Source organism: Erpetoichthys calabaricus, chromosome 3 (assembly GCF_900747795.2).
Source record: "Erpetoichthys calabaricus chromosome 3, fErpCal1.3, whole genome shotgun sequence".
Taxonomy (NCBI): Eukaryota; Metazoa; Chordata; class Cladistia; order Polypteriformes; family Polypteridae; genus Erpetoichthys; species Erpetoichthys calabaricus.
The window spans coordinates 225,142,932-225,162,448 of record NC_041396.2 but is presented as its reverse complement, the minus strand read 5'-3'; the positions used below and the strand labels follow the sequence as shown (position 1 = coordinate 225,162,448).

The following is a 19,517-nucleotide window of genomic DNA, read 5'->3' as shown; positions in this document are numbered from 1 at the left end:
TTGTCAAAAAGATTACACAGTATGTGCAATTTCTTATGATGTCAAAGATGTAGTCCATATTGATTACAAGGTTTAAAATCTGCAAAAAAATTAGTCAATATAATTTTCTGGCATTTGTGGCAGATGATCAGTAAAACAGAAAGGAAAACTCAATGAATTGCTTCATAAAAATGTTCATACTGCAAGGGTTGCAAAGCTGCTTTGAAAAAACTGCAGAATCAAATAGATGCCATTCCCACATCCACCATATTCTGTGTCGGAGTACTCCCTGTTATCCACTCTAAAGGGATACTTCCATGAGATATGATATATTATATGTTGGAGATATATATATATATTAGTATATACATGCTCACTCACTCTCTCTCTGTATATGTATGCAGTATATATACAGTATATTCTATACATACATAAATACACAAGTGCACACACACATATACTGTATATATATATATATATATATATATATATATATATATATATATATATATATATATATATATGAGAGATACTTGACAACTACTTAAAATATAAAGAGCAAAATCTACACAAGTGTATTTATTTATCTTTTTAAGAAAAAAAGAGCTTGACTGGTTCATTTTGGGTAGCCTTTTTTAGAATTTGCAAAATCCTCTCTATTTGAAACTGAGGTTAAAAGATTTGTAATGCAGCAGCTACATGTCACCATGATACCCTTCACTCATGACCGACCGTTTAACATGAAATTGTAAAATCTTAATATGGAAAATTATAATCCAAACAAAAAAAGTTTTTGTGCTTTATTCAACACCTGTATTAACAGATATAATAAATTCACTGATTTATAGTGATATTATTTTAAACAACGCACAATATGATTAAGGCTATAAATACTTAAAATGCAAGACCATCATGTATATTCACTGATGCAAAACAATACGATCGATTAGGGCAATTAATCCAATGACAAATACAATGCTTTTAAGTCTTTTATAATGAATAGCAAGGTGTTTGCTAATATCATTCTGCTCCTAGTTTCTAATATAAAATGTCTCAAAGATAACCAATCACTCCAGTCGTTTTAAGCGAATACAAACGAATACAGTCTAAATCTCTGTTAAAAAGAATGGCATTGATGCACCGACCTTGGCAAGTCATCGCTTGCACCAGATACGAGCATGTCAGCTTTTTATTAACGGTGGCAGGTCTGAATCGGTTACCATTTCAGGCGGTAAAACGCCACCGGTCTTCTTTTCAGTCTCTACTGTATTATTTATTGACAACTATTGGAGTCACAAAGGACTGAGAGCAAGCGATAAGACGCAGCAGCGGACAAATGTAAATCCCGATGTCTGATGGTCCGAGTGAATCACTCGGGTCAGTCTCGAGCTTGGGCGGCTTCTTGCTGCGAGGCAGCGCTACAGCAGAAACGGCAGGCGAGTGGCATCCGTCGGACGATCACTTCCTTCACTTTCGGTGGAGTTACGTCTTTCGTGTGACGGGCTGCAGGACAGTACGAAGAAAATAAAACTGCGGATCTAAACAGCCTTCGATTTCTTCATCGGTAAGTTTTTGTATGATCTGTTGTCTTTAAAAAGAAATGCGTTAATTTGGGTATAAACGTTGACTAGGACAATGTAAGCAATACTCGACTCCACAAATGGTAATAGGAATGTATATACAGTATATATATACAATGCATCTCTAATTATATCTAGAGGAGAAATAAAACAAAGATCAAGCTCCAGACAGGTGATTAATAATATTGTCAGGATTAGAGCGAATAGTGCAGAAAAACTTAGATATATAGATAGAAAAAGACAATACAAAAGATAGATAGATAGATAGATAGATAGATAGATAGATAGATAGATAGATAGATAGATAGATAGATAGATAGATAGATAGAATGCAAGTCTTATTCATAACAGCATTCAGATTTCAGTTAATCCTTAAAATTACTCAGTGCAAAGGACAGAATGCAAAACAAGTTGACTGACAGAAGAAACTCAGGGCTGTGATTACTTATTACTTATCACTTTTCTTCTATGCCTGTTGAATGAAAAATAAGTACAATTTCAACTTAGCTTGAATCATCAGTATATCTCCTATGGGAATGGAATGGGGAGCTTTACTGCTTATGCAAATGGTTGCTGCTGTGTACATTTCAAAACCTTTCTGTTGTTAAGGAAACAAGTCTTGGTTTCACAAGTGCTTCTTTTGAACCTTTGTCTGGTTTGTAAAATCAGAACCCAATCTTAAATTTGTTCTTTTCCAAAAATTGGTCAACTGGAATCACAGTAGCTACTAATGTGACTATAAAGAAGCTATTTCAATAAATTAATTTCAGATAAGTTTTTTACCAAAAGACAACACACAAATAGAAGCAACATAACTAGTACTTTATTATTTTACAGTTACTTTCAAGAGATTAAAAGAAGAAAAGGGACTTCTTTAAAATGAATGGCATTCAGTCACTACATTGGAACATTACACAAGAGTCTTTCAATATCTCCTGGAATTCGGATGATGATTTTTATGAACTTGACATTATGGTCGAGACTGTGATCCTTCCTTCTCTTATTGGAGTCATCTGCTCAACTGGATTTGTTGGAAATATCTTCATTTTGCTGACTGTCTTAAGGTATGGTCAAAATATTTGTAAATACTTTTACAGATTTCTACATTTCTTACAAGATTCACTAGGAATACCATAATTATAAAAATATTTTATCCAGCCTAAGCAGTATAATATAAGGAATATAACATTTTTATTACACTGTAATTTTAATACTCCTACTGTTCAGATCTGGCTGTAAAGATGTTACATGTGGCATCATAATGAGGATTGTAGCTAATCATGCATAATGACAATTGAAATGAAACACTGTTGCATTTGAACAATTAATAATGGTTAGATTTAAAATGTAGTTTGCATTTTTATTTGTTGATTTGATTCTACTATTGAAAAAATCTGAGCTTGTAAGATAAGAATATATGGAATTGAACAACAGTTCATTTCTTTATATGAATAATAAATATTAATGGTTAAGCATTTTATAGGTAATGTTCAGTTTTGTTATTTTCCCCAAAAGAGGAAGTGTTTAAAACTGACAATTATTTAAGTGTTACAGTATATGCAATTATATAAATGCTATCTATAACATGAATTATATAAAATAGTATAGTTATAATTTTAACTGATTATTTTAAAGTTTAGCATTGAAAACCAAAATTTCAAGCCCGCAGTTCAGTTAGTGTCAGGCATTGGTCAGAACTTAGCCTAGGACTGGATACACCTGCCACTTTTGTCTAAACCATTTTGTCATTTTTAGGCTTAACATAATTCAATTCTTTGATCATGCTGCATTTATTCATCTGTGTCATTCTGTGGTAATAAATATTTCCTTAAGCTCAGGCTCTTGAAATATCAACATGTACTATGTTATATGCTAGCAATAATTGACTTGAAAGTATTGTATTTAGTGAGTATTGTGCTCAGTGGTTACCTCTGCTATCTCATAATTTGAGAGTTCTGGGCTAACATCGTAACCCATCCTCTGCCTGTGTTCAAATGTGCATTTTTTCCCATGTCTGCATTAGTTGTTTTCTGGTTGTCCTCCCTAATCTCAAAGATTTGCATATCAAGTGGATTCCCCAAATTGGTTGCATAACAGTAAGTGTGGGTCTGAGTCCTGAGTCAGTGTGGGTGTGTATCCAGTGCTACCAATATAAACACTGGCTCCCTATACCCTGAACTGGATGAGTGAATTACAAAAGAGCTATCTGTAGGAATGGTGTGTTAGATAAAGAAAATGAAATGTTAAATATTGATCAAAAAAAAAGAAAAAGAAGAAAAGTGAAAATAGGGCCCAGATACTTGATGTACAATTTATGGAAAAGCATCTTGCTTTTCATTGTAAACAGAGTAAATGGAGGTTTGCTAATAAATATTGAACTTGAACTAAAGAAAGAATAAATAAAGATCATCTAACCACATTCGACAAATGAGGATTCCACCAAAATAGTTGTTCTACTCTTTAAAATTTGTTTTTGGATTTCATACCTATGATCAATCCAAAGAGTGCTGCTGATATACAAGGTACAGGCCATTGCAGATCTTTACCGGCCTATAACACAAAAAGTAAAATGTCTACTTCATTTTTCAAAAGTGCAGTGAGAGTGGAAGGCTTGGCCAACACATAAGAGACACTGTTCTCTCCATCAAGGGTTCAATGTTCATATTCTTGCCCACTTTGTAGTCTGGATTTAGGTACAATTTTGGCTTAATAACCCAGTCTGTATATAAAACAATACATTTAGATGAGACCATTCAAGCCAGAAAGGATGGATAACGTTATATTTACTGCACTCTTTAATGATCATTCTTTGAAAGGTTTAAAATGTGCTTGTTGCATTAGCCTGTTTGGGAGCTGTCTGTCCTGCAACTGTAGATTTAATATAACTGAAAAGCATCAGGATTGGGCATTCTTTAGCTTCCAAAATCTTGCCTGTTCATCATCTGTAATGAAAAACAAATATATTAAAAATTAATTATTTCAAAGGAATACCCAAAGCAAAACTCACACAGTCATGGTGAAAACCATGATGGAAAGGGAACCCCATTCCCTGAGAAAGTAGTACTTACTATACCACTACACCACTTTTATTTTTTATTCAATTTATCATAAATTATCTTAGTTTTAAAACCAGTGACATTAGAAGTTTTCTCGTTTCTTATTTCCTTTATGTATACTTGCACAAAACTGTGATAGGTTCCTGATTACAACCTGATATTTGCCTCTTGAGATATTTTAGGAATATAAATTAAGTGAGATTCTCTACTACATATAATGTGTTATGGAAATTTTTGTTTATACTAACGTTGCTTTTTTGTGACTTATGAAAATTTAGAGGCAGTTAAGAGCACAAAGTTAGATAGACTACAAAAGGTTTAGTCTGGTGACAGCTTTGCAACATGTATACGGTACACTGAAGTTGGATTGTGTTAGAGGAAGGTGAAGGACAGACTAACATTATCCATTTTGCTATTGGTGGAACACAAGTTCTTGGCTTGAAAAACATCTTCAGACACTGTTATTGTCAGCTTAAGAGCCTTGATTCTCCTAATAGGGTCTCTCCTCGGACTACCACTTCTATGCCTTATCTGATAAAAAGGTTAATTAAAAGCCAAGTGACATCCCAGAGATGGCTGTCTGAGGTCCCATCTAAATACCAAAACTAAAAAAAAAAGCCATAACTCAACGACTGACAGCCTTGATGGTCAAAACTTTGCTCTAACAGTCAACCAAAAGAATGGATCTATGAGCACCCAAGATACCAATGGCAAGGCATCTGTTCCTTCCTTTAAAACCCTTTGCACACCCCAAATCTATGCTTATGTGACAGTATGGGTTGGCTCCAGCATCCTTGTCACACTTGAACCTGGTACCGTTGATAGTCATGACCGGGATGAGCCAATGCAATGAGGACACTTAAAAAGCAAGAGTTTGTGTTTTTTTTTACATCGATCCACAGTTCAAACAGTGAAGTGCTTCTTCAAATATAAATATATAAATAATGCACAATAAAAGCAATGGGAGTAAAATCAACAACAAATAGATTCTTTAAAACCAAACATAACCGACCATGCAGACATTGCATTCTCTTGACTTCCGTCAGCGCAGTGTGTCTTTCTCCTTCCATTTCTCCTAGCTCACCCTGTCTGGTTTTGCAGCCAGCTGGAGATGCTGATAGCGGCGGTCCCACTATCTGCCTCCTGTTCCAATTGCCACCTTCTGTATTTTCTGGCATGCCCAGGACCCTACTCCCTCATTCCTGCTGCCTCTGTTGGCATCTACCTCTACCTCTCATGCCTCTTCTTGTTGTATCTGGGATCCCTAGGAGGCTAATCAATCATCCTCAATCCTCATGGCTATTCAGAGGGTAAATAATCTACCCAGGACCACCATTCTATTCACTCTCTCATGGGCCACTGACCTTTTTTGCCTCCTCACCATTGTGCTGGCTCACTCCCAATTCAGTCATTCTTATCCTTTCTAATCTGACTGCTCTGCCCCCTACTCCACTGGATCATCCTGGTCATGTTATCATCAGTTCCGGGTTCAAGGACATTGTGGTAGTTGGAGCCAACTCAGACCATCATGGTTTCTTTTTCCTTTAGCAGTTCATTGTTCTCAACCTGGCCATAGCTTTTTTCTCTAGGGCAGAGACCCCAGTGCCAATAAGGTGTGGCTGTAACAAAGGCTAAAGGGATTGGGAAAATGGAAAACTGTCCATACGAGAAGTTGGATGAGGGGTGCCATTAATCCAAACCTAGCTAAGATAGCAAGAGCACAAGCAGAGGAAGACTGTACATAGAGCCACGCATTTGTCTTGCTGAAAATGGTAGACATGATTTTGCTGGCAACAGGTGGACCAACATGGTGGGTTTGAATCTCAGAGAAAAAGTACCACTCACAACTAGAAGGTGTGGCTAAGGCAAAGGAGACAGACTCCCTAAAACAATGAAAGAAAAGCTCCTTCCAAGTGTCTGGAGAAAGCTTACCAGGAAAGGAACAAAGCATTGTTTACACATTGTTTACATCGAAACATCAGAACACCTACTTTGATTCTGAGAACTAATTATAACTTAGTAGTTAGGACAACCCAGCCACAGGGGATGCACAAACCAGTATGTTTCTTCGTGCTGGTCCCAAGCCCGGATAAATGGGGAGGGTTATGTCAGGAAGGGCATCCGGTGTAAAATTTAGCCAAATCAATATGCGGACAACAATACAAATTTCCATACTGGATTGGTCGAGCCCCGGGTTAACAATGACCGCCACCAGTACTGTTAGCCAAAAGGGTGCTGGCGGAAATTGGGCTACTGTTGGCTGAAGAAGAAGAAGAAGAAGGAGAAGAAGAGGGGGGAGACATGTCCGGAGGCAAGAGGAGAGGAGGAAAGTAAAGAGAGTGGAACTGAGGGTAGGAACTTTGAATGTTGGCAGTATGACTGGTAAGGGGAGAGAGTTAGCAGATATGATGGAGAGAAGGAAGGTTGATATATTGTGCATGCAAGAGACTAAATGAAAGGGGTGTAAGGCCAGGTGGATTGGAGGTGGATTCAAATTGTTCTATCATGGTGTGGATGGGAGGAGAAATGGGGTAGGAGTTATTCTGAAGGAACAGTATGTCAAGAGTGTTTTGTAGGTGAAAAGAGTGTCAGGCAGAGTAATGATTATGAGGTGTGATGATTAATGTTCTTAGTGCATATGCACCGCAAGTTAGTTGTGCAATGGGTGAGAAAGAAGATTTTTGGAGTGAGTTGGATGAAGTCATGAACAGTGTACCCAAGGGACAGAAAGTGGTGATTGGAGCGGATTTCAATGGGCATGTTGGTGAAGGGAACAGTGGAGACGAGGAGGTGATGAGTAAGTATGGTGTCAAGGAGAAGAACGACGAAGGCCAGAGGATAGTGGATTTTGCCAATAGGATGGACATGGCTGTGGTGAATTCGTATTTTAAGAAGAGGGAGGAACATAGGGTTACATACAAGAGAGGAGGAAGATGCACACAGGTAGATTACATCCTATACAGAAGAGTTGATCTGAAGGAGATTGAAAACTGCAAAGTGGTGGCAGGGGACAGTGTAGTTAAGCAGCATAGGATGGTGGTCTGTAGGATGACATTGGAGACCAAGAAGAGGAAGAGAGTGAGGGCAGAGCCAAGGATCAAATGGTTGAAGTTGAAAAAGGAAGACTGAAAGGTTGAGTTCAGGGAGGAGGTGAGACAGGCACTGGGTGGCAGTGAATAATGACAGCAAGAAGGGTGCATGGCATTACATCTGGAAAGAGAAAGGAGGAAAAGGAAACCTGGTGGTGGAATGAGGAAATATAGGAGAGTATACAGAGGAAGAGGATGGCAAAGAAGAAGTGGGATAATCAGAGAGATGCAGAAAGTAGACAAGAGTACAAGGAGATAAGGCGAAAGGTGAAGAGAGAGGTGGCGAAGGCTAAAGAAAAGGCGTATGATGAGTTGTATGAGAGGTTGGACACTAAGGAGGGAGAAAAGGACCTGTACCGATTGGCTAGACAGAGGGACCAAGCTGGGAAAGATGTGCAGCAGGTTAGGGTGATAAAGGATAAAGATGGAAACGTACTCAAAAGCGAGGAGAATGTGTTGAGTAGATGGAAAGAGTACTTTGAGAGGCTGATGAATGAAGAGCACAAGAGAGAGAAGAGGTTGGATGATGTGGAGATAGTGAATCAGGAAGTGCAACGGATTAGCAAGGAGGAAGTAAGGACAGCTATGAAGAGGATGAAAAATGGAAAGGCCGTTGGTCCAGATGACATACCTATGGAAGCATGGAGGTGTTTAGGAAAGATGGCAGTGGAGTTTTTAACCAGATTGTTTAATGAAATCTTCGAAAGTGAGAGGATGCCTGAGGAGTGGAGAAGAAGTATACTGGTGCCGATATTTTAAAATTAAGGGGGATGTGCAGGACTGCAGTAACTACAGGGGGATAAAATGGATGAGCCACAGCATGAAGTTATGGGAAAGAGTAGTGGAAGTTAGGTTAAGAATGAGGTGATGATTAGTGAGCAGCAGTATGGTTTCATGCCAAGAAAGAGCACCACAAATGCAATGTTTTCTCTGAGGGTGTTGATGGAGACGTTTAGAGAAGGCCAGAAGGGGTTGCATTGCTTCTTTGTGGACCTGGAGAAAGCATATGACAGGGTGCCTCGAGAGGAGCTGTGGTATTGTATGAGGAAGTCGGGAGTGGCAGAGAAATACGTAAGAGTTGTACAGGATATGTACGAGGGAAGTGTGACAGTGGTGAGGTCTGCGGTAGGAGTGACAGATGCATTCAAGTTGGAGGTGGGATTACATCAGGATCGGCTCTGAGCCCTTTCTTATTTGCAATGGTGATGGACAGGTTGACAGACGAGATTAGACAGGAGTCCTATGATGTTTGCTGATGACATTGTGATCTGAAGAGGAGAAGAAAATGAGAGAGAGAAAGATAGAGAGGAAAGAATACCTGTGTTTATGCCACATTTGGAGCCTTTTTGTAAGTTATTAATGCAAATAAACCTTTTTATTATACTGGGATTATGTCTGGGGTGCTGTAATGCTCCCTAGTGGTCACAATATATATAAATTTATTAGTCAAAAATCTATAAACAGACTCAGAAGTGACATGCTTTCTTGCAAAAAAGAACAATGGCAAGGAGCGATAAAAAAAAAAGCAACACATCATAAAGGAGAACTTATGGAGGAGCTGGCAAAAAAATAAAGAAGTGTTGTATTCCAAGGTTCATGGAAGCCCCAACACTGGAGTTAGCAAGTATTTGCAAAGCAGGCATCCACTGTCACCTAGTAAGAAATCACCAGCAAACACACCATACCTTGCCATCTGACACACTTCAGAGCTGGAACAGCTGTAAGAATCATGTGTACTCCCAGGCTGCTTGGCAATGAGATCTGTAAAACGTCCCTGATTGTGGGTTGCATATCACTTGGACATTTAATGCTGGGATTCAAGGGGATGGGAATGTGAATTTGAGATGAGCACTCCTTCCACTGCACCTGTAATGTAAAACCAATCTTAGTGTCATGCAAGACATTGTATTATTATTATTAACTGCTTATTTATTTTTTAAAATTACTTACTTGGCTGACACCTTTATCCAAGGTGACTAGCAACATTTCAGATACGTTTGGTTATGTTTCTTTCCTTTTTTCAGTTGGAACATAGGTAGGTGAGGTGAGTTACATATGTTAATACAGTGTCAGTAGCAGGATTTGAACCCACCACCTCAGAGTTTGTTACGTGCATGGCACAATAGTAATCTGTTCATTACTTGCACAGATTTGGACATAGCAACATTGCACGGTCAGCAGAAATTTACCAGTGGCATAGGAACAGAGAACCATCAGAAGTGGGAACTCAGACAAATTCCGGTGTGTTCCTCTTTCAGATTTATCCTGCACCAGACCAAGGAGGTTTATTATTTCACCCTCGCATTTGCTGTGTTTCTCTATCAATTGTTAATTACGGAAATGATTCAAGGGGTTCATGTCCACATGTAGATCTACGATTTAGATTCTTGGGCGGTGCTGTTTCAAATGGCATCTCCAGTTGAGTTGTGCACTTCTCTGGACACCTGCCATTGTCATTGCTGGTACTAAGGGGTGATTCACTTTCCCACTATAAAGGATGTGACTGATTACACTGATTAGTTAAATTATCAAAGCTATAAAGAGCTTATTTTGCACTAAATTATAACCTACATTATCATTTTATATTTATATTGCAACATTAATTTAATAATAATATTACATTGTACAAGAGTGTCAGTGTGTTTTTTGTGATCTACTTTGGGCAACCTCTCTCTCTGTGGAATAATCACAGGCAAAAGCCAAATAAAGAATGACACAAAAATAACAAGTGGCTTGGTCACTCATTTATTTATAAATGAGATTAAGTACTACTTTAGTTACGAAGGGTTTCAGGAAACACCCAATAATTACTGAACAATCTTAACTATGGGATAATGAAGTACTTCGTGTTATGAATCTTTCGGGAAGTGCACCCCAGATTTCTTCATTTTTCTATGTCCCAGCTGGAAAGTAAAACAGAGATCCCTCCTTTTTGTACATTAAATTGGTGTACCTGGTTGGGCATCTTATTGACTGTTTTAATTTGTTACCAGTATTGCCAAAAGCTAAAGTGATAATTAATTGAGTGGCCATACAGTATTTAATTACATAGCTGTAAATACATAAAGAAGAGCAGGTGGAAAGTTTAAACAACCTCAGGGTGCTTTGTGAAGCTGTGTGTCTTAATGAGAACAGTGATAATGATGATTTTGAAATTCATTCTCAATAAGACCATGATTCTTCACCACTTTATGAAATGTAAATGTACATTAAAGAGTGTACTTGTCACTGCAAGGTGGATATAAAAGTGTTTTGAAACTTATTTTTTCCCTACGTACAGCATACCAATGAAATAAAGAGAGTGTCATCTGTGTCCCAGCTAACTTTCCTTGTACATAATAAAATTAATACAAACATTTGTTATACTGTGCAAATATTCATCCATCCATTTTAAACCTATCGCTTTCCTCTATAAAGTTGTAGGAGCCATATTCAGTATCAGTTACCTCTACATTCATCATAAATGTAGAAGACTACTTTAATATGAGAATGCTGAAATAAATAAGAAATGGTTATAAACATTGTACTCTATAAATACAGCCATTTTTTAATGCATCAAATTGTTGAAATATATAATTCACGAAAATAACTTATTATAAATCCAAAACCTTAAACCACTTTCAGAGATCACCCTAAATCGATTTTTGCATTACTCATTAGCCTGTAAAAAATGCCTTTTAATGGAGGCTTAGCACACTACAGTATGTTTAATTGGCTGGCATCTAGGACATCACGATCCTATACATATGCTCATTTAATTGTTGATATTTTCTTTTAAACTTCTGTGTCTCTGAGATGAATTTTAATTTTTAATATAAGTTTGTGGCCGTTAATTTATTATGGTAAGTATGATATTTTTAATAAAGACCATTGTACCATTTCTGTTCATTGTAGGAGCTGATTCAAAGTCCTTGTATTCTGTAGTGTCAGATTCAATGTCGACAAAATCTTATTGTAATTCAGCTTGGTTAGAAAATTCATTTTCAAATCAGGAATACTTTTCATAAATGCAACATGACTGGAAAATAATGGGCTTGTATTGTATAATATAAATTGTCTAAATTTGATTTGATCGGCAAGTATGGCAGCCAGCTGTGGCTATTATGTATTTTACATGTTTAGTCATTTTTTTGTTTTTCTGTGCATGTTGTGAATAATATTATAACATAAATAATTGTTAACTTTTAGTGAGTTTTAATTGTCATTTTGGAATGTAATACTAAACCGTTTTAAAGTATAACATACCAAAACCTCAATATTTTGACTGGGTGGGCTTGAGTAATACTTAAAATTTAAATTTGTGCTGAGTGGTGACTCTCTGGCTTAAGGATCTGGGCTGGTAACTGAAAGGTTGCAGGTTCGAATCCTGGGACAGAAAGAACGTTACTCTGTTGGGTCTTTGAGTAAGGCCCTTTTTCTGCAATTGCTTCAGGGGCTCTGTACAAATAGCTGACCCTGCTTCTGACACCTAAAACTCTGTGTGCATCTGTGGAGAAAAAACACTAAAAATAAATAAATAAAAATGAATTACACAGTATGCATATTCCTATTGTCTGCTTAACATTTGTTAGTCTCTAAATTCTGCTCCATTCTAATTTAGGCAGAGGTCACAATCTTGTTAGAACTGCTGCTCAGGTTGCTCATAATACTTTCTTCTAAAGTAACATAACATTATCAAGTATAGTCAGGGTCATATGCATCTGGGTTCCATCCCAGCATTATAACATAACATGTGCTTGTTAAAGTATACTATGATATAATGATGGATCTTTAGCCTTGATTTAAAACATAAGACCAATGGGGCTTCTTTAATATTAGAGTTAGAATCAACCCAAAAGACAACTGGAAGCAAATGCAGTGATTTAAGAACTGGACCTGCTGTATGTGATTCTATGTCGTTTTTCTTCTTGCCAATATGTTAACTGTACACAAATTAGTGAACAATTGGAATAAAATATTAGAATTTCTTTGAAGAGTGTGAGAATTGTAGGAAGTCAAATGAGGAACATTTTGTAGTTCAGGGTTTGTTCTGCATTTACCATTTTCACAAATGATATTTGATGAAATGTTTGCCGTCCCCTGCCTGTTTTTTATGATTCGGTGGAGTGTATTACATGCAGCCTCTTCTACTCACTGTAAATAATACATATCATGTTAGGTGGCTTTTATATAATGGATAGATCTGATATGACACCAACTAATGGTGAAATAAGTAAAATGAGTGATGAAGTCTGAATTCACTTGCCAATATTAGATGACACATAACTGGACACATGTGGCAAGCAGTTTCATAAGGAGCAATTTAATTTGATACAAAATTCTTAAATAGCACCTGCATGAATTTTCTTTGAATAACCAGACTCAGTGGCCTACTCTGTATTTGGATTGCCTGCAACAATTCTAATCTATGAATGTCTTATTCTGGAAGTCTTTTTAACATCTTTTAATTATCAACATACTGTAACTTACATCTGTCTCTCATTTGGTGAACAGTACAACTTACTTCTTGTACCACAACAGGCATTGTGGTTAAAGATAAAATGATAGGTAGAAGAAATATTGCTGAAACTTCATTCAGTTCATGGAAAACCAGGTACATAGCAAATGGCATATTGCTTTTTTATTGGTTATTCCTCTCTCAAACCGTTGGATTGAGGAAAATAACAGGAGGACAGATCAGCATTTGTGCGCCTTATGGAATAGTGTTATTGGTGCAAAACACTGACTACAAATAAATTAGTAGTAAGCATTACTCAACCTTACTCTTTCTGCAAATGATTATTACAGGCAGGAGATAGGGGAATATCTCATCCCTTTCACCCCTGCCAGATTAATAATCAGCTCCTTATTAGATATCTAATATTGTGGCAGCATTGGGATTTAAGACTCTCATGGGCACACCTATCCAAATCCAAAACCACTGTGTTTCCAGGAATTCCCTTAAAAATACTCCACTAAGCAATTAATTATTCAAAATTTGACTGGTTTATTTAACACTAAAAGAACATTTAAAGCTAAGTACCAAAATAGAGACAATACATAAACAACAAAAATTACCCAAGCAGTGCAAGATGTCTAAAATAAATTGAATAAAATTTACTGTAAAAAAATAAGACCAAAACCAAATCAAGAATGTACATCTGGTTCAAGCAGAAAAGGAAGTGAAAATTAAAAAACAAGCAAACCAAAATGTTGTGTAGCAAAACCTAATCTTTAATTCAAATCCATAAATCAAATTTGAAAGGCAATAAACACACTACTACCAGGAAATTCCATACATATTCCATAACAATATTCCAAAGCTAAAGGACTTGCTTAGAAGATAGGCCATCACATTGAACAGGAGTCTCACAGGAAAGATGAATTAGCATAATGTCCCAGCAAAGACGCACAACAAGAGCTTTAAGTGCAGAATCTCAGCAGCACACCTAAGTAATTGATGATTAATAGAGCTGAATTCTAAAGTGATGAATGGGGGGGGGGGGGGGGGGGTGATTAACATATAAAACAAATATTAAGGGAAGGAAATGAGAACAGAGACAGAGAAACAGAACATGACAGCTAAGAGAAACAAGGTATTTTGTAACAAACATATATCATACACCCAAGGTGCATTTTATAATCCGTGGAAGATACTGTATTTAAATTTCATCTATGTTGAATAAAAATAAAGTTTAAGCACAATTCTAAAAAAGCTGTTGAAAATAAATTAATTAAAAAGACACACACATGAGGCATACTATAAACCTTTTCTGGATCCCCAAAGTGACCTTTGGCTTATTAAATACTACCTACCATGCATTTCTTTTATAGGGGCACATTAATTCTTATGTGTGCTAACATTAGACTTTGTGAATATGGTAGACTTGCAAACCTGATTATTTTTATGGATATTTTATTTATACAGCCTCAGATATGCATCCTTTTTAGGATGAAAAAGAAACCAGTTCTAACTGGACTACTAGAAAACTATGTAGAAACACTACTTTTTCCTTAATACAATCTATGACAGATGGCTGGGCTTCTTTCCTGGCCAGGAGGCCAATATACTGAAAGGATCTGGGGAACACTTGTGCACAGGACACTGCCTCCCCTGGAGCGCTAAATGGCAGCTCTCCTTGGGTTGTAGCAGTGCCTCGGATTCCCGCAGGGCTCCATGGGAGCTGGAGTTTGGCACAGCCATTTTGGGTTCCATTTGGGCCAACAGGGGGAGCTGCAGAACCCTACTTTGGGTATTCACCACACCTTGGAGTACTTCCAGGTCATGCTGACAGGCCACCTGAAGTGCTCCCAGGTGCAACATAAAAGGGACCGCCTCTCTTCACTCAGGGAGCCAGAGTCGGGAAGAAGAAAATAAAGTTTGCCATAGGAGGAGTGGAGGCAGAAAGAGAGAGAGAGAGAGAGAGAGAGAGAGAGAAAAGACTAAGAGAAAAGAGACAAAGTGCTGTTTTATTGACTGAGCTTGTATTTTATACTGTGCTGTGCAGGTGGGAGACTTGGGAAATGTTTCCTATATTTAAAGTAAATATGTATTGTGCTGGAGTTGTGCTTTGTGTCTGCTGTGTTGGGTGCTGGTGGCCACAGGTCATAACCTGCAAAAGTAGTGCCTATATTACTTGGTATATGTAATATTACCTGAATTCCTAGCAGTATAAAAATCATGACCCAAAGACAAAACATTTTTTAAATCTTGCAGAACAAATAATACTTTTTCAGAAGTATGAGGATGAATAGTATAGGAAGACATGAAAATGAAATCAATTACTTTTGTAGGCTTTTGTAAGCGCCTGTAATTCTGAGACATTGGTAAACTGGGGTGATGTGTATCATTAGCGTAGCTATGAAAAGAGATATAGTTAGTTATAAGTGATATCTCCCAATGGCAGCATACAGGTAGAAAAAAGCTTAGGTCCTAGAAGGGAACCATGAGGCATTCCGTAGGAAACAAGAGGTGGGAAATTTCCCAATATAAATTGGAAAAGTTCTATGCTTAAAATATGAAGAGAACCAACTTGAAATCAACATTGCATACAATCAAGTTGAGCTTATACAACAAAAGACTAAGTAAAGCTAGGAAAACGAAAATGAAAAGATATATATGTCAAAAAGATTATGTGCTTTGAAGTGCTCTTAAACTAGACTGAATTTTTTTAAGTATGTAATTTTTGCCAAATAAAGTCAATAGTAGTTGATAAGAAATTACCCTTTCTAGGATTTAAGGCAGAAAGTACCAGTTATACATAGAGCAATAATTATCTAAAGAATTAATATTAATGCCTTGCTTTTTAAGCAAAGACTAAAAAACAACATAAAACATGCTCGTTCATACCAGAAAGTAAGCAAAAGTTTATAATAGACTGAATACTAAGATCAATAATATCAAATGTATGTTTTGAAGGGTGAGGAGGAATAACATAAACAGGAGATGATAAGCTTCATACTCATTATAAGTTCTATTAATATAAGACAGAACAGGATCAAAAACAGAGGGTGACCTGTGACATCTAATATTATCCATCTTTTCTATAAATAAATTCAATTTACAGTTTTGTTAGGTTTTTAAAGCGTAACAGAGTCCAGAACTGCTAACCAGGAGAAACAAGAAAGGCTAACAAGCTCTTGGGTACTCAGCTAAGGAGATCCACTCTCAAGAAAATCAACATAAGTCTTTGCAAAATGCCTGGCAGTAAAAGAGTTCATAGACTTTTAAAGAAAAGACCTGGTGTACTAGAAGTAGGGCATTTAAAGGGCAAGGTTATATTAAAACCAATTGGATTGTAATCAGAAGAAGAGGCACATTCAATGCCAGCATGTGTCCCAAATGATATACATTAGCTTCTCTTGGTTGTCACTGCAACAGAATTTAGTTAAGATTTTCTCGGAGGCTTCTGGGCACTGTAGTATTTGAAGAAGTCTCTGTGGAAATAGCAGTGACCCAGAAGTGCCTCCTGGTACGCTGGGGTGGTATCAGGAGTAATCGCAGTACTGGATTATGTCAGAAAGCTTAGAGTCAGGAGAGAATCTGGGACAAGGGCTTGTCTGGCAAGGAGGAAAACAACAGCAGGTTATTGTGGAAGAGAAAGAGTGTGAGATAGGAAATAAATATGTATTTTGCATCGGAGAGATGTGGAAAGTTTAGGTACACACTATTGGGCCTTCTGCTGTACAAAATCATTAATGTTTTTAGTATTTATGCTGTCCCTTGAAGAATGGAGAAACTGGCCTGAAGGTTCAGAGTTATTACTATATTTCTGATAGAAATAAAGATGAACAAATGTAGTTAAAGCTAAAGCAAAGGAATGGTTGTTAAGTATGTTAAGTCTTATAAGAGACACAAAAAATGCTTTTCACCAAATAAAAAACATAATCAATTGTTCTCAAGAAGTAAGGTCTTTTCTTAGTCTAATTTAACATGCTGCCCTTTTTTGAATTTTCATACTTTTTTTTTTTAGATTTTTTGTTCTAAACCTTAGATGCTTGAAAAAGTATGTCACCATTTTAAACAGCTACTATGCAGTAGTGTCACATACACCTCCACTGACAGCCACATGGTAGCAGTGGGACTTTACTGTCAATGTCAATGATAACATGTCTGCAGCAATGAGACAAGATGTTCAAATCAGACGAAATAATTACATTCCAAAGGGCAAGGATTTTTATTGTAGGTCAGGAAATTAAGGTACAGATAGGGGCTAAACGATGAATAGTCAGGAAAACAGGTCAACATGCCCTATGCCAGCAGTTTCCTTGCCCTATCAAATTTGTGTTAGCCAGGAAAACAAGGTATACTCTCACACATTTATGTTAACACAAGTTTAAAGAACCTGTTTGAAATGACTTACCCTCTCACCAATGCAGTGAAATATATAATCAAGTAACCGTTTCTGTTCCATCTATTACTATAAATTGCTGTGCTAACACTTAAATGTTAAATGTAATTAACCCTAAGACATTTTTTATTTTTTCAGCTATTGTAGATTTAGCTGCAAAGCTAACAATAAGCATACCCTGAAGGTTGTCAGTCTGTTTATACTTTAATTAAATGAGGAAAAAATGGATCTACTTTTTATTTTTAAAATATTACATGGTTTACTGTTTTGTCTTGTGATTCAAAAAGCTGGTGCTGAAATTCCATTCTGGTCACTGTCTTTATATAGTTTATATCACAATTGAATTGATATAAAAAGCAATTCTTAATGTATCTTGCATAAAATACTATGGGAGTGTGCATGAATTTACTGAAGTGTTTGCAGCAAATAGGCTGTATTTGCCAGTGACCTTGTTCCTTGTTCACCCAAATATTTTCCTGGAAATTAAACTTCTGGGTGCCCACAGTGCACTCTGAAACTTTACCAAGCCAGCATGATATGACAGAACTTTTCCAAGCTGCTTTGGCCTTGCATGATGTTCCAACTTGATCAATATTTCAGCCGTTCACCCAGTATGCATGGGCATGCTGACAAAGTACATGTGCAATGCTACTTCAGTATGCAAATGACTTTAGCTGTAGATGGAAGCTCCTGTTGCACTTTACACAACAGTTGTTACGCTTCTGCCTTTGTCCAGAAATGTCTCCATAAGCTTTATGACCTTAGTCTCAGAAAGTCTTTCTCCCGTTGGATGACTGGGATCTTTTCTAGAATAAGGAGTAGCATTGCACGTGTACTTTGTCAGCATGCCCGTGTCAATCAAACACAAGAAGTTTACTTGTGACTCTTACGCTGTAGGAAGATAAGTAAATAAATCAAGGTAAATAGGTAAATAACATTCAATTTGCCTTTTATATAAGTAGCATATAAATGTTTTCCATCACAAAACATAATCACAAACAGGACTTTGCATGATACCTAGGCGAGCTCTGTAAGCCTAGCTGTTTTGTTGAAGGACATGCATGTGGCAGATTCACTGGCAGGACTACGCCCAACCTCTTGCTGCATACAAACGGTGCCATCTTTCGCCTTTACCCCTGGTGCAGCTGCGCTGTTCTTATGTGTAAGTGGATGTTTCTTGTGGGGAGGTCTTCTCTTTCTCTGATGTAGAACCCTCATCCTCATCTGAGTTAACTTCTATTATAGCACGACTTTATTTATTCAGGTTGGGGTGAGCATTAGCTGACCATGAATAAAATATTATGGGTAATGCCACCGAATATATAACATTGATCCCTATGCAGTGGCAGAGTAGTGCCGCATAGCTAATGTACATACATAATTGACCATGTGCCACAGCTACAATCTAGCCTTAAATGAGCTCTCCCTGATTAAGTAAACACATGTGATCTTGAGAAATAATAATAATTTAAAAAATATATTAATGTTTACAAGGCATTTCTGTCTTCTAAATGGATGAAAATTGTGCAAAGCATCTTCACAGTGATCAAAAGCAAAACAAATATTCCAACTGCACCTGCTACCACTGCTTCAGACAATGCAACCAGCTAGTCTCATGCCATAGAGCGCAATGATGTACATGTTTTTACTTATTGTTAGCTTGTAGCCAGTTGTTGTATTCTGTTTGTGGTTGTCCTTCTGTCTTCATCTTTTGTTGTTTCAGCCTCCTTGGCACAGTGGTTAGCACTGCTGCCTCATAGCTTAGATCACATTTTTGGCCCAATAATCAGTTGTCGGCAGAGGTTAACCTGGCTTGTAGGGAAATTAAAACACCATCGAACTATTATAAGACACTCAGAACTAGTTCAGCTCCTCATTCTCATTGAGTTCATTGCATTTTATGAAGTTCAGCAAAGTTCCTGAAAATTTCCATGAATTTGCCGAACTTATGGTGAAGCTAACTCCTTAGGGATCATTCATGAC

At 37.1% G+C, this 19,517-nt stretch overlaps 1 protein-coding gene across 1 annotated transcript in view; it reads left to right on the top strand.

Annotated features, from left to right (window-relative positions):
- The first annotated feature begins 1,149 nt into the window (after window positions 1–1,149).
- Window positions 1,150–19,517, top strand: part of mchr2a (melanin concentrating hormone receptor 2a) — a 93,326-nt gene continuing 74,958 nt past the window's right edge. Inside the window, exons 1-2 of the mRNA XM_028796179.2 lie at window positions 1,150–1,543; window positions 2,397–2,623. Coding sequence (XP_028652012.2) covers window positions 2,439–2,623 — 185 coding nt within the window. The 5' untranslated portion in view covers window positions 1,150–1,543; window positions 2,397–2,438. The remainder of the gene's footprint in view (window positions 1,544–2,396; window positions 2,624–19,517) is intronic.